The sequence below is a fragment of the Pinus tabuliformis genome, chromosome 6 (assembly GCF_031772625.1).
Source record: "Pinus tabuliformis cultivar Carrire ecotype Pingquan chromosome 6, CPIR1, whole genome shotgun sequence".
NCBI classification, from domain to species: domain Eukaryota; kingdom Viridiplantae; phylum Streptophyta; class Pinopsida; order Pinales; family Pinaceae; genus Pinus; species Pinus tabuliformis.
In genome coordinates, this window is record NC_142292.1 from 2,063,612,000 (window position 1) to 2,063,634,122 (window position 22,123).

At 38.0% G+C, this 22,123-nt stretch overlaps 1 protein-coding gene across 1 annotated transcript; it reads right to left on the reverse strand.

Moving 5' to 3' along the window:
* Window positions 1–4,046: 4,046 nt before the first annotated feature.
* On the reverse strand, window positions 4,047–4,883 carry LOC149267504 (uncharacterized). Its single transcript, XM_089412230.1, has one exon. The coding sequence runs from the start codon at window positions 4,881–4,883 to the stop codon at window positions 4,047–4,049; it is 837 nt and encodes a 278-aa protein (XP_089268356.1).
* Window positions 4,884–22,123: the final 17,240 nt, after the last annotated feature.

The window sequence follows — 22,123 nt, forward strand, 5'->3', positions numbered from 1 at the left end:
TCTGGTAACTAATGTGTTTAACTGAATAAATTCACCAATGCATTTATGAGATTAAGCACACCGAGATTTTAATTATTCAACACCCTCGCGGAAAATTAATTTTTAAAAATAATTTTAAATTAGGATCATGCAATTTGTAAGGAAAAACACACTGCACTAATTTAACGGTTTTATTAGGAACATACGCGCTGATGTCTTATACACCGAGAGCAACGATGAACGTACTGGACATAGTTGAAAGTGCTATAATATACTGTTGCATTGAAATACTTAGGTAAGCCCAATGTGTTATATTACATAGGGCACACCACACAACATATAGCCGTTTTTTAAAAAGAAAGGAGATGGTTGACGGTGTGATTTGTAAGGCTAAACTCAACGGAATGATTTAATGATGCTATTAGGAATAGGTTCGCCGGTGCGCTATATTGCACCGGGAGCAACGATGAAAATACTGGACAAAATCCAAAGCGTTATAATATACCGATGCGTTTTGTTACTCAGGTAGCCTCGGTGTGTTATGTTACATAAGAGGCACCCCAAAACATATGGCCATTTCTTGAAATCAAAGAGGGTTGACAATGCAATTTATAAGGCTCAACGCACTGCAATGATTTAACAGTGCTATTTTGAATAGGCGCATCGGTGCATTATAATACACTAGGAGCAACGATGAACATACTAGAATGAATCAAAAGTGTTATAATTTACCAGTGCATTGTATTACTTAGGTAGCATTGGTGCGTTATGTTACATATAGTGCACCGCACAACATATAGCTGTTAAAAAAAAACAGAGAGAAAAAACAAGGTTTGGATCTAATTCAATAAGTGATTCCTCTAGTTTATATATCAAACACCCTATATATAGTAAGTACACAAACCCATTAAATCTAAAATTCCTAAATTGAAAAACCCTAATTGTGAAGTGGTAGAGAAAGTTAAACCCTAATGTGAAATTTTGCAAGAAGAAGTAAGAGTTTAAGGTAAGTATTAATTTTTTTTTTTGAATTTTAATTAAATTTAAATAGGAACAAAGATCATAAAATTTTTACTATTAAAATCTATAGTAAATTTTTTAATATACATGGTTATATATATATATAACCATGGTTATATATTATTATATATAACCATATATATTATATTATAATATATAATATAATATAATATACATGGTAATATAATATAATATATTATATTATATTATATTTATTTATTTGTTTTTTGTGTTTTTTATTTATTATTATTATTATTTTGTTATTTTTTTGGTTTTTCTGAATTGTGAATAAATCTAACAGAAATTGTAAAATTTAAGATTCTTGTTATATAGGGTTTTATCACCATACCTTTCAACTTTTGATATTTCGACGGCTCCAAAATATTTTGCAGCTTTGATTTGATCTTCTCTTACAAATGATCTCTCTTTTAATTAAACCCTAACATAAATTGTAATTTTTTTTATTAGTAAAATAAATAATAAAATTTAAAAATTGATATGCAGGTTTTTGAGTGAATCACCATACCTTTTAGCTTCTGATCTTCTGAATAGTTCTACTGCTCTAAAGTATTATCCTACTACTACATAGTGCTCCAAGTATATCTCTCTTGCAAATCACTCCCTTGAAATTTTGGGTAAAATAATGAAATGGTGAATAATTTTTTACTATTTAAAAAACTTTATGAAATTATATTTCAAAAAATCAATTGACATTTGTTTTTGAAATTTAAAAACAAGAAAAAAATAATTTCGTTTTTTTTTTCAATTTCTCTGCACATTGGTGCGTTCGATACTCAAGCGCACTAGTGCGTTTATATAAAAATCGCACCAACATTTCTGGGGTGCCATATTTTTTCAATGTATCGACATGATTTTTTATTTTTATTTTTAATTTTCGAAATCTCGAAACATTGCGATTATTTTTTTAACTCAACAGTGCAATATATATTTAAAAGAGCGCTGAGATGGTGTAATTCTTTTTTATTTTCTAAATTCGGTAAAGTTTTTTATTTAAACATACCAGTGCATTTTTATGCGAAAGAGCATTGATATGATAATTTATTTTTTATTTTTTTAGAATGCCGAAAATTAGTGCATGCATTATTTAAACACACCGGTGTGCTTATTATTTAAACAAACCGGTGTGGTTTATTCTGATTAGCGCACTAGTGGGGTTAAAAAGCTATCTGAAATTTTATTTTCACATAAAATGGCATATTAATCTCAATTATCTTTTAGGATGCATCCACATGAATTACATTAGTTCACAGTATACATTTTTTGCTTAAAGTCGCATTGTTCTTGAAAAATGGTTTCAAAACTATATTGAAATTAAGATTGTGGTTATATGGTTCTCGAGATTAATTTTAGATGTTCACACAAAATTTGATTTCTGATTTTTCTCAAATACAGGGACAAAATCTCAATAATATCAAATGACCAATTCTTCAAATTCTAGTTCATTCCATATTGTTTTTTTTTAACTGTAACGGGTATAATTTATTAATGAGGTATGGTTGGGCCTAAGCCTAATCAACCATCTTTACACAGCTTTTCCTTGCATCTTTACCGCCATTATAAAGATACCACATGCCTAAGAAGTCTGGATTGCCTGGACGATACACTAGAGAGTACCTCCCAAAACTCTGCGCGTTATCCGAAATGTTGACAAGAGTTGCAGTGGCTTTAGCGGGAATCCACTGGAGGTTCTGGCACGTGAAGACATACTTTCCATTGTAGGCCTTTGTTTTCAGATTCAGGCTGTTACCATCTGGTGATGTCAAAGCTGGAGTTCTCCATCCATGCCCAATCTGAGTGCAGAAGCATCGACAGAGTAGAAACCAACAGTGTCCATATGGTTGCCATGGTATTAATTGAAATGCATATAACACCTTCAGTATCAGAGGAAGTAAGGCTTGGCAGTAACAATGAATGAATCCTCTATTTATGATGTCCTTGACAATGCAATTGCAGGGCAGCCGCCTTTATCTAGATGGAAGCAGCCACCACACAGTCTGGTTGTTTTAAAGATGGAAAAAGGCCCCCAGATTTATCTGTGCACATCGTGCTATACACTAATGCAAGTGATGTGCCGAAAATGTCAGTCATAATCCTCTCAAAATTGTTCAAAATGTTGTAATCCTTGCTTCTTGCTTCTTGTTCAATTCTGCGCTTGAGTTAAGGAATACAATATGAGGTAGCGCTGTTATCATTGTTGTTGAGAGTTCCCGGTGCTAAGAGACAGCCTTTGTTTGCCATTTCATCCGCCTCACTATTCAAACTTCTGAGGATATGGTATATTTTGAAGGAAGTGAAATCTTGCAGAATTATCTTTAACCTTTTCAGAGACTTGTTGAGAATAGCATTGTTGAACTGGTCGTCCGAGATGATCTTCTTAATGAGGATTTTGGAATCTCCGAATGCTTGGCATTCTTTGATGCCTTTATCCCGGACTATTTGGCAGGCTTTTGTGAGAGCAAGGAGCTCTGCCTAATTGTTTGTGCGAATACCAAGCCCCCAACAAAAGTGGACTTTTCTGGGATTGTCTGAGAAGTAGATGACTCCTCCAGCTCCCACAGCCCCCGGGTTTCCTTTGGAGGCACCATCGAAAAAGATTGAAGTTTTGTTTTGGATCTTCCACCAAGTTTGAAAGGCAGCTTCAGGTTCTCTAATTTTCCAAGATGGAGTGGGGAGGGGAGGGGGGAGGGAACGAGATTTGCTTATGGGATGAGGGCTATGAAGGTTCAGCCAAGCCTTTTCTGAGGGGAGGATGGAGGAGTCAGATTTTTGGGAATGCAGGAGGACAGTTTCAAGAAGAAGAGCTTTTGCAATTGAGGCAGATTTAGCAGGAGAGCGGGTGGAATTGTTGAAGATTAAGTCATTCCGGGCAAGCTAGATTTCCCAGCAAACAAATTTGGGGATGGAGAGCCAAATGTGAAACCAAAGGGATTTATTGGGGATATTATGAGGGTAACATTGAAACCATTCAGTAAAGAGATCTGCCACGGAGCTATGCTGGGGAGGGGAGGCGGGCAGTCCAAGAAGAGTTAGTTTCCAAACTTCTTTGGAAAAATCGCAATCAATGAACAGATGGGAGGCTGTTTCTCTAGAGTTTCAGCACATTGCGCATCTATGAGGCCCAACAATATTACGTTTGACAAGTTATCCCCTGTGAGCAGTTTATTCTGCATGAGAATCCAAAAAAAGAAGTTAACTTTGGGTAGCCCATTGGTGCTCCAAACTTGTTTCCATAACGCTGGAGTTCTCAATCTGTCTTTTTTGGTCTGCAGGGCAGTATAACCCAAAGCTGAAGTATAAGAACCTGTATCACCCCACCCCCATCTGTCTGTGCTGTTGCGGTGGACCGGCGCTGCATTTGAGAGCAGCGTTTTGAGGATTATGAGTTGATAGTGGAACTGCGCCGGCACGGGCGGGAGTGCCCAGTCGGTCCAATTCCCTTTACTATCCCATGTTGAGATTTCATTCAGCTTTCTTATACCTACTCCATGGAGCCAATCTCTAAGATCCCGGATTTCTTCGTGTGAGTTAAGAGGGGGGCTATTCATGATGCGGTCTTTCCAGAGAAGGATCTTCTCCCCATTGCCAGGTATGCGGTACAATTGTTTCCTGAAACTGCTGATGCTTTTCCTACAGAGATTCCAGGTGTGTGTGCCTGTGAGAGTATTGTTTGCTGACAGGTGCCTCAAAGAGATCCCCTGCGCGTATTTGGAGGTGAGCGTTTCACTGACCGGGTGTGAGGGATCTGAATATATTTTCCATAGGAGCTTGCATCCAAGTGACAGATTAAATAAAGCGGGGTCTCTAATCTGTAGACCTCCATCCAATATTGGCCGCTTAACAAGTTCCCAGTTTGCCAAATGCATTTTATTGTGATGGCCTCTGCCTCCTTTCCAGAGAAAGTCTCTCAGGAGACAAGAGATCTGTTCCATAATGTGTTTCGGGGCCAGAAGGAAAGAGGCTTGATATATGGGGAGAGCAGATAAGACGGATTTAAGTAAGATAATTTTCCCTCCCTTGGTTAGCCAATAACCTCCCCAAGAGGTGATCTTGTCTTTAATTTTGCTAATGATGCCATGCCACAGAGATCTGTTGTTGACTCCAGATGTGAGGGGTAAGCCGAGGTATTTGATGCTGTCCCAATGGGCGAAGCACTCAAAACCAAGGGTCTGGGCTATGATATTGAGATTGTGTTGGCTTACATTCCATCCATAGATCGAACTCTTTCTGTCATTTATCACAGCTCCTGAAGCTCTGCAATAACTTTTTAGCATAGAATCGAAGTTAGCTGCTATTCTAGTAGAGGCTCTGCCTAGGAGAAGGGAGTCATCTGCAAAGAGAGCATGGTTTATAGGCTTGAGAGCATTTGCAGTTCAGATTCCTGGGAGATCAACAGAGTTCATTTCTGCAGCCAGCTTCCTGCTAAGAGAATCTGCCATGAGAATATACAAAAAAGGTGAGAGTGGACAACCTTGCCTTAGTCCACGATGGGCTTGGAAGAAGGATGTTGGGCGACCGTTGACCATGGGGGCTATCCAAGGGTTTGAGATGCATGCTTTGATGAGATTGATAAACTGAGTAGGGAAGCCGAAGGATCGGAGGACTTGGAGAAGAAAAGAATGGTTGACTCTGTCGAATGCATTAGCCATGTCAAGCTTGATCAACATCCCCTTCTCTTTCCTCTGTTTGCTAGAGTGGATAGCTTCCTGCACTTGAATGATGTTGTCCAAGATGTGTCTGCCTTTGAAGAATCCCCCTTGGGCGCTGGATATTAGTTTGTCAAGAAGGGGTTTGATTCTGTTTGCAATAATTTTGGACAAGATTTTATAGGAGGCGTTGCAAAGAGAGATAGGCCTAAACCTGCCCAAAGTTTCCAGATTAGCCTCTTTTGGAATTAGAGCAAGAAAGGTGGAGTTGATGCCTCCCCCAACCTTGGCTTTTCCAAAGAAACCTTGTATCATTTTCAGCAGATCTGTTTTGATGATGTCCCAGCAGACTTTGTAGAAGTGTATTGTAAATCCGTCTGGCCCAGGGGCCTTATCTGATTCCATTGCCCATATGACCTTGATGATTTATTCTTCAGATAAGGGTTTCAGTAAAGCCTGGTTGTCCTCATGGGTGAGGAGGTGGGGAATATGGGAGAGGAGATCTTCAGTGTCTTCTATGCTGCCTTCATACCTTGTGCCGTAGAGATTTTTAAAATGGTTTTCAGCTGCAATTTTTATTTGGCCAAATTTGTTGCAAATCTGACCTGCATCATTCTTGATCTCAGTGATGTGATTCTGAGATAGGCAGGCTTTATACTGTCGGTGGAAGAAAGAGGTGTTTCGATCTCCTGCCTTTAACCATAGACTGCGAGATTTGAGTCTCTAGTGCTCTTCTTCCCTTCTGAAAGATTGATGGATATTTCTTTGATAGGCTGCTTCTTTGTTTAAAATTTCAGGGGTAATGTGAAGCCCTTCCATTCCAATTTGCAAAGTTTCCAGCTGCTGAACTTCATCTTTTCTCTACTGGGTAGAGGGGTTGGGGAGTTTCCTTAGCCACTCTTTTAAGGCTTTTTTGGTGGCTTTTAATTTTTTCTCCCACAAAAAGCTTGGGGATCCGTTGATGGGGATATCCCAAGCCGATTGGATAGTGTCCAGAAAGCCTGCTTTTTCAATCCAAAGTGGACTGAATTTAAAGGGGATAGGGCCAAGGTCTTCCTCCCGGGCCATAAGGAGTTGAATTGGCTTATGATACGAGGAGAGTTTGGGGAGAATTTTTGATGAGATAAGGAGGTTTTCCAGCAACAGGGAGCTTTGGATTAGAAATCTATCCAGCCGGGCAGCAATGTGGTCAGGCCCAGTTCTATTATTGGTCCAAGTATATTTGCCTCTCACCGGGGCAAAATCTAGGAGGTCCCTCTGCTGCATTAATTCCTCTACCAAAGGCAGCAGCTGATCTCTGCTGCTGTTTCCCCCCCTTTTTTCCTTTGGCTTCATGACTAAGTTAAGATCTCCTCCCAGGATGATGTTATTTAGGGAGTGGTGATCTAAGAAAACCGAGAGAGTATTCCAGCATTCTCTTTTTTCTGCATAAATAACAGGAACATAGAGATTGAATAAGGCTATAGTTAACTTACTTTCAAGGTGCTTGAGCTCAGTGAAGATCCAGTGTTGGGTCTCATGGGAGTTCAACAGGTGGAACTGATCTTCCGACCAGAGAGTTGCAACGCCTCCCGAAGTTCCCCTTGAGCTGACTGCTATGCCTTCGTTCTTCTTCCATTTAGATTTGCTGATATCCATAAGGGCTTGCCCTTCGATTTTGGTCTCTTGGAGCAAGAGGATGTCTGAGGGCTCTATTTTCATCAGATCTTTGACCGCTTCAATTTTTGGTTGGGTCCCCAGGCCTCTGCAGTTCCAAGAGACTATACGCATTATTTACCTGGCGAGGGATTTGGGATTCCTCCCTTGATGGATCTTCCTCTAGTATTTCTTCCTATAGTCATCTCTATTGTGGACTGGCTGCCTTGCATTTTAAGGCGCTCTGCCTCCTCCTCCCTGACTGCTTTGTGGGTCTTCCTACCTGTTTTCTTCGAGGGTCTCTCATAGGTCTCTTCCTCTGAGGAGTCTGAAGGTTCTGGCACTTTTTTCTTCTTTGTTATATCTGCATACGAAGGCATGGAGGGGCTGCCCTGAGGAGAACCAGACGATGCATCTCCGCCTCCATCTTTATTTGCATGTGGATCTTCGACCTGTGCTGGAGTAGTCAGATCCGTTTCTGGGGGGTCTGGTGGAGAGGTTCCTTTGGGGATTGGGATCTCGTCCAGGTTCTGAGGGGTTCCATTTTCATTGCTGGGTTTTTCTTGGTTATTCCCCTTTGTAGCTCCTTTCCCAGGTGCTTTTGCATGGCCCGTTTTCTGGACTGAGGTCCATTGATCTCCCTTGGGGGTGTGACTCTGCTCTTCCGTTTTTTTCTTACAGTATTTTGCAAAATGTCCATAGCCATGGCAGTGTCTGCATTTAAAGGGGATCTGCTCGTAATCCATCTCTTGAATATGGGACCATCCAGCCACTGTGAGTTTTATTGCTTCAGGTAGTCCTTCTTCCAGATCAACTTCCACGCATATTCTGGCACAGGAGTACTGATCTTTCCTTACGGCCTGATCAATGTATTTACCAAGGGAGTTGCCGATGATTTGGAGAGATTTCTGACTCCAGCAATGCAGGGGAAGGTGGGGAAGCCGCACCCACACTGGAACCGCAGAAGGAACATCCTGGGTCAAGTCAAAATCTAGAGACCATTTATTTAAATATAATCCCTGTGGCCCCATTAAATATGGCCCATTCCTGAAGATGAGACTCCGGTCTTCTGCTGATTCGAAGACGAATACAAAGAAGCCCTTTACCTACAAAATATGATTTGATCCCTTCCTTGATCGGAGGGGACCAGTTTCTCTTGATCTAGTCTTCAACAGATTTGGGCGATGGCCAGAGGCCGGTGAACTGCCCAATGAGACCTCTATCGGCTAGATTCAATGCAGAGCGACAGGTTTCTTCCTCAGGGAGGGCCACCGTGGGGATGCAATCTTTTTTCTTGACAAATTTCTGTTGTTGAGCAGATGGAGGGCGTCTGCTGCATGCATCAATCATTTTTCGAAATTCGATGACTTCAGGAGGGAGAGGGGGGGATCCGAATCCCCATCGCTGGGCATGGCTGCCAGGAGGGCCGCAGCAGCACGGAGTAGGCGAGCGCAGCACAGGCGCGACGCAGGAGCTCTGGGGAGCTAGGTCATGCAGCCCGTAGTGAAATCTAAATCAGTTCATTCCATATTGGTTATCAAAGTCCTTCGCGGAGTTCTCCCTTTCCATCTCGAGTAAGTTCATATTTTATTTATATTTCGATTATCTAATTGAATTTATTTTGTTTAATCCATGCCATTTTGAATAAAAATGTGTGCAAATTATTTGCTAGATCCAGATTCAGAATTGAGTTCAAATGTAAAAAATATAACTCCATATTATTTTAAAAAACGTTGGAAGCTCTTATCAAGAGTAGCATATCGCAAGCAGTTGGTAGATGAAAATGGATAGCCTCTTCACCTTGCCAATTGGAACACAAAATCTTCTAGCTGCAATCCTAGATCAACGATGGTAATAATTGTTTGGTATACAGAAATTTCAACAAACCAATTGCATTTATGTGCTTACTAATATCAATGATATTGTCCTAATGACGTTCAATATTTTTTGAAATTAGGATTCTAGTGATGATGAGAGACCCACCTACCATCTTTCGATGCACCCCACTACAATGTCAAATTGAGAGAAGGTTTCATTAAGAGAAAGACTTAGAGAGGAAGCATATAAAGAATGGTTGAATCACCACCTATTCAATTCCCACGATGTCCAAATTCACCAATTAGGAATGATTACAACAATAGTAGTTCTTCATCACAAGTTGGCAATGGAGGTAATCAAATGAAGGTTTGTATGGATGATTACTTACAGGATATGACTGTCAGGGAGACAATGTTGTTAGATGCATTTTAGAACGATGAGCTAAGGGATGGTGCTCATATCACTGATACCTTATTCAAAATCGTGAAGTCTGCTTCCACTACCCTTCTCTTTGGACCTAGTGGTAAGTCAAAGTCTACTCAGATGGGGGAATAATGTTGTTGTATAACGTGAAAGCAAATTTTGGCATGTCGAATGCATGTTTCTCGATAATATTGAGGTAATTGACTTGCATGATCGATCAAGTTCCTTGTATTTTTTGACACAATCAAATTTAAAAATGGTCGATTTTATGAATGTTAAATATTGACATTGTACAATTATATTTCCCACCAACTGCAGGATATTTAAATATAAGGTTATTCTGAGTGATAATGTCTTTCCAGGTAGTTGTGAAGAGGCAAAGCAATTGTTGAAAATTTTCAATGTTGAGTACATATCATATCATGCATGTCCGAACAATTGTATTCTATATAGAGGAGAATATGCATACAACGAGATATGTATGAAATGTGGGCATGATAGGTATCGTAATTAAAAAAATGGGTAAATCACATGGTCCTCCTCATAATATATTGAGGCACATGCCTATAATCCCAAGGATTCAAAGACTCTTTTGTTGTAAAGAATTAGCTAGGTTGCAGGGATGGCATGTCCCACATAGAAGTGATTCAGGATTTATGCGAATCCCAACAGATTTAATAGCCATGAAGCATATAGAGGATACATGGCCTGAAAAATTCAAGGATGAAGTACGAAGTCTACGACTCAGCATAGCCATGGATGGCGTCAACACATATTCACTCCAAAACGCCAACTATTCTGTTTGGCCTATAGTAGTGATCAATAACAATATCACCCCATGGTTTTCCATGAAGAATGAACATCTTATGTAGGATCTCATAGTCCTTGGCATAAGACAAGTGAAGAATATGGATGTCTACTTACAACCATTGGTAGATGAATTTAAGTAATTATGGGAAGGGATACATGTGTACAATGTATCAAGGCCCATCACAACAGAGATGAGTTTTACGTTGTATGCAATATGTGATAACACCATTCATGATTATCCAGGCTTAGGAGTTTACTATGGTAAATTACATTCTTATTCATTTGTTTAGTAACAATATTGTTTCACATATTAATTTAATTCGTTGCAATTATTCATATCTTCATGGTTGCTAATGTGTCGGCTTGTATACAATAATTTCGCAGGTCTTGTTACAAAAGGGTATGATGGATGTAAATGTTGTGGACCTTATATAAAGGCGAGGTGGTATGAACACCTACAAAAGCCAATATATGACTACTCTAGAGTATTCCTCCTAGAAGAACACCCTTACAGAAGAGCAACATCCACTTTCAATGGTAAAACAGAGAGAACTCAAAGGCCTGCAATAATGACACTAGCTAGATGGGTTAGAGCATATGAGATAGAGAAGGAGAAAGAGTTTGTAGAAATGTTCGATTCAAATGGGGAGCCTATGTTAGATGATCTAAATTTCTTGGACACCTATGTTGAGAAATTTCCCATTGGGATGAAAAGGAAATCTGCCTTTTATGAGCTCCCTTATTGAGAACATCTTAAGATTGCCCACTTACTAGATCCCATGCATATATTTAAAAATGTTTCTTCTTCTTTATGGAGGCACATATCATCAAAAGAAAGTGACATATTGGCTGTTAAGAGAGATCTTATTTCTTCAAAAACTAAAAAGAAGCATTGGCCAAGACAAGAAACTAGAGGAGAGGTTGTCCCATCTTGGTATTTCAAAGAAGGTGATGTCCCATGGATTTTAAAGAAATATGATATTTCTTTGGAAAAGGAAGTTATGATGAATGTGAGGGTGCCTTCTTTATATGGGTATTCACTGCGATGTTGCTTCACTGTGCATGACCGTTTGTCAGGGTTGAAATCACATGACTATTTGAACCTTCTAAGAGTACGTATGTTAAAAACAAGATTTTATTATTTTATTTTTTATTTTATGTAATTGGGTATTTTATGATTAATTTTTGTATAATGTACTATTTACTGTGCAGTGTCATTATCCTCTGCTCGTGCATGGGTGTGTGAACCATGGCTTCCCCCAAGACCTACGAGGTGCCATATCTAAATTATATGCATTTGTATGTTGGATCACATCAAGGGAGATTCATATGGCTAGCATTCCATGGCGGCGTCAAGAGATAGCTGAGATTGTTTGTATGTTGGAGAAGGAACTAACGACGAGTTTCATGGACTTGCGGGTCCATCTTCTAATTCACCTAGTAGACGAGGCTGAATTAGTTGGGGTCATTTCTTATCATTGGATGTTATTCTTAGATAGGTACATGAAGAAATAGAAAGGTTTTGTTCAACAAAGGGAAAAACCCGATGGGTATATATCATATGAGTCTTTCTATTATTCCAGTGAGTACATCAATTAGATCAACAACACAACAACTGCAATGATTTGGGATGATGAAAGGGATGAAGACAAAAGAGAAGGGGAAATCCTCAAAACGAATGGAAAGAGGTGCATGATAAAGAGTAAGTGCAGGCTTATAATCTGTCAAATTACTACACAATAACTATTTACAATGAACTTCATATTAATGCATATTTTGATCTCATACGTACTATTTACTATTTTGGTTTCATTTCATCAGTGAATTCAAAAATTGAATCTATCAACAAATTCATTCTTTGCAATATGGAAGTGACACAACCATGGGTCACATTGTATGAAGAGAAGAGGAGGAAATGGGATAGTGACAAGAAATAATTCAAATGGTTGAATGGTATAAGTGTGCCTTATCCTGATCATTTAAAATAAAATATGCCAATGTCATGCCCTAACAATTGGGTTGTTGATCAAGTCAGAGAGAAATACAGTGCATTTGGTCATTACCCGCGTGTTGAAGAGGATGCACTTAACATAGGGATTAGGTGCAACAACTCGGTAATTATAAAATCTTTCTATATATTTTTAACTTCATATTTCACCTTTGAATTATAACATCCCTATATATTTTATATTTTTAATTATGTTCGGGTTATTAGACACATGACACTGTGATTTTTTAAATTTTCCATAGGTGCATTTGTTCCCATCTATGTGGGCATATGAACATCATTTTCGCACGGAGGATGCCGGTGATGGATGCATGACACAAGACTCTAGAGTGGAATTTGAGTTTGACCAATCTAGTTGTGTTAGCCACCGCGATCAAAACCTAATGCAGGGGACATTAGGTTACATTGGAAAGATATAAGAGATCATTCAAGTGGACTTCTCTTCATTCCAATGTGTTATTTTTAAGTGCAAGTGGTGGGACACCTTTGATCGAAATAATGTAAAGGAATATTGTGATAGTGGGATGATATCTATCAACTCTATAAATATGTGCCATGAAGCTAGGAAGCCTTATGTTTTCGCAAAACACTGCAACTAGGTGTGTTTTTACCTAGATGTGTTAGATAGGGATTTTACAACAAAAAATATTTTACTGAAAACCTATCAATGAACTATCTAGGAAATAGAAAAATAATTATGGTAATATTATAATCACAGTTTCAACCATACTAAACTTTGTAATTTATAAAAATATCTTTGCATTTTTTTAAAAGTAATTCATTTTACATGCAATTTCATATATAAAAGTTTGATATACATTCACCAATACATAATGCATAATAAACATTAGTTCATAAGAATAAAAAACATGATGATAATCATCTAACAAACATAAACATAATCTAATATACACATTCGAATTCACTACCATCATCTAATTATATACACTTTTAGTAGCACAATAAACATCACTATCTAGCACATAAATCTAATAATCTAACATGGCATCATCATTGTGATCACATCTAAAAAAATAGAAAGATTGTAATCTAACATCATCACCAAACACATCCTCAAATTAATATAAATCTCATGTCAAATAACTTCTATCACGTACACATCTATCTAGAAGCACATTAAATGAACATATCTAACATGACCTAACAATATACACATCAAAACCAACATATAAATTAAGTACATAAACACAAAAAACAAAATGCACCATATATCTATATATCTATATATATATATATATATATGTGTATATATATATATATATATATATATGTATATATATATATATAGATACATATATATATATACATATATATATATACATATATATATATACATATATATATATATACATATATATATATACATATATATATATACATATATATATATACATATATACATATATATATATACATATATATATATACATATATATATATACATATATATATATATACAGATATATATATATATATAGATATATATATATATATAGATATATATACATATATAGATATATATATATATATACATATATATATACATATATATATATATATATATACATATATATATATATATATACATATATATATATATAGATATATATACATATATATATATATGTATATATATATATATATATATATATATATATATATATATATATATAAAAGTCAAATAACTACATCATGAAGTCAAATAAGTGCCATCAAATATTTGATAGAACAGATGTAATAGTGCCTGCAACCTGGTTTGCAGTAGAAGACGATGGATGGTTAACCACTGCTTGATCAAGTATGTTTGTCAAACTCAGCTGAGGTGGAGGCTGACTAAGAGGTGGATGGTTTGTAGTAGAAGGATGTGGCTAGTCTACAGGAGAATGTGGATGGTATTCTATGTCACAAGAAACATATGACACATCCTCTAGCTCTGGAATCTCAACATCATCAAGCGACTGATTAGCAGTTGTACTACCAGAAGGATCACCGAAACCTTGATAGCCATGATCCGATGGGGTGGAACAACCACTAGAAGCATCATCATCACCATCCTCATGATCATGATCATGATGATGATCATCATCACCCTCATCATCATCATGACCACCCTCATCATTTGATGGATGTGATACTGCATGATGCCTTGCAGCCCTCATTGCTGCCAATGTCTTACTAGATCCCATGACATGCTGCATAAGAGACATAAAATCCTGTAGACATGTCCTGTAGAGGTTCAGGAACATTGGGGTAGACTCCCTAGCGAACCAAAACTCTAACCAATCTATCACAATAGTCCATCTCACATCGCATAGCAGGCCTCCACCCCCGGACGCCCACGCCCGCCTGAGGATGTGCCTCACCCTCACCCTCTTGGGCCTTGCCCATCTCCTCATCTCCTCTAATATCCAGTGGGGGAGGAGGATTGTTCACATTGAATTTGTTGATGTCTACAAAACATGTAGTACAAAAAAATAATTAAACAATTTTATTAAACAATTTAATAAAACAAGTTAAAGAATGTGTTAGAATAAAATTTATTCTAATTCGTTAAAACAATAAAATGAAACTAGATTAATTTAAATAAAACACTAATATTACCTCTATCATTTGAAGGCTCATTCGATGTGAGGAAGATGTTGGGAACCCTCTCCAATCAATCCCCACGTACGAATACCCCAACATGACAAACACATGGTCATCTACACTGGCCAATAGTTCTAGTGCCTCATTTGAAATCCTAGCTAGAAATTCCAACATGCCCCTCTTGGGCATCATCTGCCCCTACATGTGCATCCGAGCCTCAGTGATCGACCTAGGAGGGCGATGATCAAATGTAGGCCTCGTCTTTGGAAACCTCTTAAAAAATAAACAAAAAAGCTCACAAGTAAAAGGGAAAGTCTCCCTCCCCTTTCTCGAAAACGCATGACATTTATCTAAAGCCTTGCAAAACTGCCTCAAAAAAATGGCAAACCATATGATGCAATGTGGCACCTGAATCAAAGAATCAAAATAATAAAAATGAGGGAAACTAATGCACTGATCATCACCACAAGAACGTGAAATGGTGCTGATTAACAATGAGAGGCACCTAGCCTTCTCTGTAGCAAAAGAATAAATCCGTAGTTGTCCACCATGGACCTAAAAATATGATGGATGGATCGCATGAGGCCCGAAATATCTTAGAGTGTATGAAAGCTGACTCTTAGCTGAAACACCATAGGGGACATCAGGGAATTGGGGAAAATCATCCCCTCTCCTAGATAGGCTAGTGATAAAGTAAATGTCCTCCTTAGTCGGCCTATACCACAACTCAGGACCGAAATGGAAAGCATGACACTGGACATTCCATTGATGGATCAGAGGTGCCAATAGGACGAGTGCGCCTTTAGGGATGTACCCTCATCATAGTACTTGAGGAGGCATACATTCCTCAAGAGCGCTCGGGTCACTACAATAATAAGGTGAGGGTATAAATCCCTCTCCCTCTCTCTCGCCTACCATGGTCAAACCATATTGTATGGGTACACCCACTGCTCCTACTCTTTGTGTTGCTCCTTATGCTAACATATATGTTACATGATTGACATATAAAATATATTAGCCTCATACATAAAATACATTTTTTATTATTAAATGAAACATGTATTTATAACTATGGAAACATAACTTTCAATCTAAAAAAAAAAATTTAAAAAAATGATGCGCTCAAAACACAGGCATGCACTGGCACTGGTGCACTTTCAACTATAATTGCACCGATAATCATGCACACATAAGTATGACGCACTGCAGGTGTTTCAGAATTTAAATTTTCATAGCGGTGTGACATACCTATGCATCGGTGCTCTCATCACATCTTTCCTGGTGCGTTTATATTTATAAAATGAACTGCCATTTATATTTACAAAATGCATCGCCACAACAGTGGTGTGTTGTGTTCACGTACTGAAATGTGGTACACCCCATAAATTTACAAGGCGCACCGCTTCTAGTGTGAGTCAAACAAATTGAGCGCAAAAACAATGACAAATTCAACCTAATTTACCATTCTAATCCGCTAAAAACTTAAATTAGAAAGAAACATAGAGATTACCTGGACATTTGGTCATTAGGGAAGCATTGTGGACATGTAATGGAGAAATTTTTTTTTTTACATGGTTTGAAATAATTGGAAACTCAAATAGTGAGCATAGTACTAAAAGGTAGTGAGAAAGAGAAGCACCAACATGAGTGTGTTTGCATGTGGCAAGAGTGACATGAGTTCTTTAGAGCTCTCCCGCAATGTAGATAGTAAAAATGAAAATTATGGTCGGGAGGGTTTTTTTATTTTATTTTAACCCTCCTCCGGTGCGTGTATTAAAGCGCACCGAGGCGGGTATATACAAAAGCACTATGTTTTTAATTTTATTTTAAATTATCCTGGTACTTTATCAAGACACACCGGGGCTTTACGTTACTTGTAACACATCGGTGTTGTTGTTTTATACTAGCACCGGTCTTTTTTTAGAAATTAGAAACCGTCTATTGGTACGCTTTATACGACGCCCCAGGGCGTTGTTATATGTTTACCGCACCAAGATGTCATTTTCGAATAGCACCGGTACGTTTTACTATATGAAGGAGTCCGGTGCTAGAGAATATTCAAGCATTGATGCATTAAGGTATTTAGTGCACTGTTGTTTTTTATTTTTCAAAAAAAAAAATTCTACGGTGCACCATGTTATATCCAGCTCCAGTGCGTGTATTGATAAGAAAGCACAAGTTCACTTTAGTAATTTAGACGCATCGTTAAATAAATATCTGCTTAAACATCCACCCGCCTGCCTTCACTAGTGACCTCTACTACAAATAGATTTTGGGTTATTTGTATAGGGGATTTGACAAAAACCTTTGCTAGAATGTCTTTTCCTTGTAGTGCTTCCTCTCTCTCTCAAAGAAGTATGAAGACTCCCTCAATGATGAAATCCTCTTCTCAAAGAAATGCTTGATTGCTTAGGGACCAAATTTTGGTAGCATAATAATCATTTGCTTCTTCTTGTTATTAGCTCCCCTAGAACTTGTATTTATAGAGTCTATTGGTCACTCCTCCTCCCCTTGGTTCATTAATGTGGTGGTTCACCTCATAAATGAGATGAGAGATACCAATTCCTTACCTTTAAGGCTTCTTGGGGCTCAAGGCTCAAATTTGTCAGCCCATCATATCAAGATTTGGAGTGTTTCTCAAGAAAGTTCACAGCCCAAGGTGCTAACTCGACGTTTTTGCAACTGCGGGACTATCAAAGAAATAGTCGCATGATCAATAATTTCCGGTAATGGTGCACCTGCGCGGTCCAATTTTTTAACTTGAACCTTAGGAAAACTTTTGATTTTTTGCCTTCATGGTGTTTCCAGCTAAAAGTGTCACCCCTGTATGTGTTGATAACCGACTTTGAGTGTTTCTTAATTCGTACAGATGAGTGTATGATTTCCATATGATAATAGTTGCCCCTTGATGTATGAGGTTAGGAGAAAGTGTATAGCCGAAATACATCATATTTTGTTGATCAAGAGTCTTACCAACTTTTTGAGAGATTGAGTAACTTACTATGAATATGAGTAGGGAAAATCCTTGACTGAGAATTTAAGATAACCATGCTCTGAAGAAATTATATGATAAAAAGTGTCTATACGAGGCGGGCATGTCCCATGTTCATTATGATACCTAATGACTAACTATTACAATCACATAGGAAATGGTATTTTCAAGTTCGTGTTGATGTGGTTGGCATGCTGATGGCTGACAATGATAATCGTTTACTCCCTTAGGGGCGTTTCTATCAAGTAGATAGAACTAGGTGCCCCCATATATCAAAAGTGAAGCACTGCTGTATGAGGTGCTCAGGGACACATGGGTCTTCGACTCTGGGAACCTCCCATGCATAAAATTGTAAGCACTGCTACATGAGGTGCTAAGCGATGCACGGGTCTTCAATTAAATGTGAGAACTACACGGTCACATTGTACAATACTACCCTGACATGAAAATACTGTGTTGGTGTCAAATGTTAGAGAGAGCAATGAAATCAATGGGTGATAATGATTCCCATTGTGCCACCTGAGGTTTTCCCATGGGGGGGGGGGGGGCAGAAACCAAGGCACAAATTCAATGCTGGAAGATAGGTGTTGAAGTCGACAAGAAGGAAGCACCAACTGCATGAAATGTTTATTCAGGAAATCACAATGAAGGAGTAAAGATGATTGTAACATGAAGGGTCATAAAGGCATGATAATGAGAGCTGACAATATAGGTGGGTATAGAAAATTGCCTGAGGTTGGAGCTATAATGCAAGTTGCGGTAGTCAAAACAATTCTTTTGAGGGAAATTCCCTTGGAGATGGTAGGGCATTCAGGGTAGGTATGAGCATGTTTTGACTGGCATAATGAATGATAAATGAATGTGGATTATGATGTGGTGATAAGCGATCTGCAACCAAGGGCGACTAGGGATTTTTGTTGAGTACAAGACACAAAGATATGGGTGGGAAACCTTTTCCTATAAAAATTTGTACACTTTCCAAAGAATGTAAACAGTGGTTTTGGATGTACAAACATGAAGACAGGTGCCATAGGGAAAAGCATACCTATATTTTGATGCAAGTAGGTTATTTTGCTAAGGGCAGGGGCTCCGTTGGTTGGTTTTAGTTCTAGGTTGATGAGGTGAATGAAGTGATGCAGATGGGCTATGCCTTATGGAGGGATGGTAGGCCAAATGTAGATCATGGGGGTGCATTCAAATTGATACGACAAAGAAAAATAAATGGGGCGACTTGGGAGTGGGATTGGTAAGTAATAAGTAAAGAAGAGGAGAATGAGGTTGATATTTAAGAAATGCAAATGAGATGGCTCCCAGGCCTAAGTGAATGGTCATGGATCTTGATAGTGTGTGGTGATTCATAAAATGGGGTGATCCATGTAAGGGGAGGTACTATTGATCGACATGGAAGGGAAGGTGGTGGTAAACATGGTTAAGATGATGGACCCTATGGTGAATTTTAGAGAAATGATGCCAAGATATGAAAAGTGTTAAGGAAGCTTGTTATTCTAGGTGGAGAATGATACCTTAGCTATTGATGGTCATCGGGGGACTGATTCTGATGGGAAATTGCTGGTCTACTTGCAACTTCGACAACCAATACCCAAAATGAAAACATCTTGATGAAATCATATATAAGGTGAAATGTGCTTAACAAGATGAATAAAAAAAATGGAAATGCACACCTGATGGGTACTCTAAAACATGTGATGGGCCCAAAAATGAATGTGGTGTGGAAATGGCATAGAGGGTACCATGACGAAGATGACATTATCCTGATTCTAATGCTATTGATAGTTTTGTGAACGAAGGTCCTGGGCTCTTGAACGAGACACCAAAAGGTGATAGAGAGGACCCCAGCCCCAGATGTTTTTTGATGTATGCATGTACCAGGGGAAGTGCCCATTATGAGGAAACTCCCCTTTTTGACAAATCATTTTTCCTTGCATGGGACAACATATGTATTTTACACACACACACACACAAGATGATGATTTTTGTGGCTCTCCATGATGTGTCATATATGATATGCTATGTGATGTAATTTTTGCATTTATTTGATGGATATGATGTTCATGATTTATGTGTCTCAATGATGATGTATATGTGATACATGCCAGTCTAAGATTTGACTAGCAATGCGGTCTACTACATGATTTTGATCTCTTGGTATATGTGAAAATGTGATATGATCAAAACCACAAGCTAACCTTTGTGCATGTAGGTATTTCCAAAAATGACAAGGGTCACATACATTGAGGGTTCTGTTTAACTGCGATAAAAAAAGTTGTGAATCAAGGAACACATGTAGGTGACTGGTACCTAGGTGGGAGGCATCGACCAAGAGGCCTATGACGACATCATATTCAGCTTGATTATTTGTGTATGACCTGATGCAAAGCCCATTCTGGTGGAAGGGTGTCAAGTCAAGAGAGTATATGGCCCAAGTTGCTATAGTGAGGTTTTGTGACCACCGAGATACACCATTAATGAATCTGAGAAGATAGGTTGGCAAATGATCCATTTGCGACACATGATAAGAGAGTGATTTTAGTATACATATGTGATGATGTGATCATCACAAAAATAATTCATGGTGCATACATTTACAGTCTAGGGTTGTTTTGAATGTTAAAGATAAAACTTTTTAAGGTAGAGCCCATTTACGGGATTTTTAAGGCAAGTCCCATCAGGCTCTGCTAACATGTATGCCCCTTTGAGGACACAATGTTTAAAAACGTATGGTCCCTTCCATAATGTTTCAAACTTCCCTAGTCCTAAAGCTTCTTTAGAAACATCATAGCGAAGGAATAAATCCCCTTCTGTAAATGAATGAGGGGTGACATTGTGGTCAAAGGAGGATTTAGTCCTCTTTTCATGGGTTTTTTTTTTTTTATGCTGGAGAGATTCCTTCCAAGTTTCGTCGATGTGTTCCACTTGTACTAGCCTTTTCTCTAAAGGTGAGGTAATTGAGAGGAATTAGGTGCCTGAGTGTAAGGTAGGGATCTCACAGTCAATTGGGAGAACAAATTCAAACCCATATACTAGTTGAAAGGGTGTGAATCCTGTGGACGCTTTGACAGTTGTGCGTTACACTCATAAGGTTGAGAAAACCATGTGGTGCCAGTTGGTTTGGTGTTTGTTCACTATTCACTGTAACATTGTTTTGATTACTTTGTTGACAACTTCTTCCTGGCCATTGGATTGGGGGTAGTATGGGGAAGCAAAATCGTGAGAAAAACCATGGCATTGAGACAGTTCTTGAAATATCTCATTCTCGAAGTGTTTGCCATGATTTGAAACCAACGCCTTGGGAATACCAAAATGTGTTATGACATGGTTAAAGAAAAATTGGGCTGTGTATCTATGGTGTTATTATAAGCGGGCATGGCTTTGGCCCACTTTGTGAATTAATCGATAGTGACCACAATGTACTTATGGTTGCGAGAGGATGGAGGATTGCAGGTCAATAATTCTATACCCCATTTGAAAAAAGGGCCTGCGATGATGAATGGGTGTAGGGGAGTGGGTGGAGCTCGAGCCTTGTAAACACACACACACACAGATATATATATATATATATATATATATATATATATATATATATATATATATATATATATATATATATATATACGAGATGATTATTTTTATATTTATGATTGGGAATCACTGTGGTGAATCAATAATTCAAAATCCTTTACTTTTTCTCAACTTAGTTTTCTTCTTATGCAACTAATGGTTTATGTTTGTACTCTATTATTATTGAATTCCTTTTTGTAGGTGTCAAAGAGACAAATTCGTAGATTTATTTATCAAGAAGTCAAAAACATTCACACAACATTATATATATATATATACGAGATGATTATTTTTATATTTATGATTGGGAATTACTGGGGGGGGGGGGGGGGGTGAATCAATAATTCAAAATTCTTTACTTTTTCTCAACTTAGTTTTCTTCTTATGCAACTAATGGTTTATATTTGTACTCTATTATTATTGAATTCCTTTTTGTAGGTGTCAAAGAGACAAATTCGTAGATTTATTTATCAAGAAGTCAAAAACATTCACACAACATTCAAGAACCAACACATAAAGACACCAGATATAAGTGGAAACAATGAAGGGAGAAAACCATGAATTTTAGGTTGAAAGTGATGTGAATGC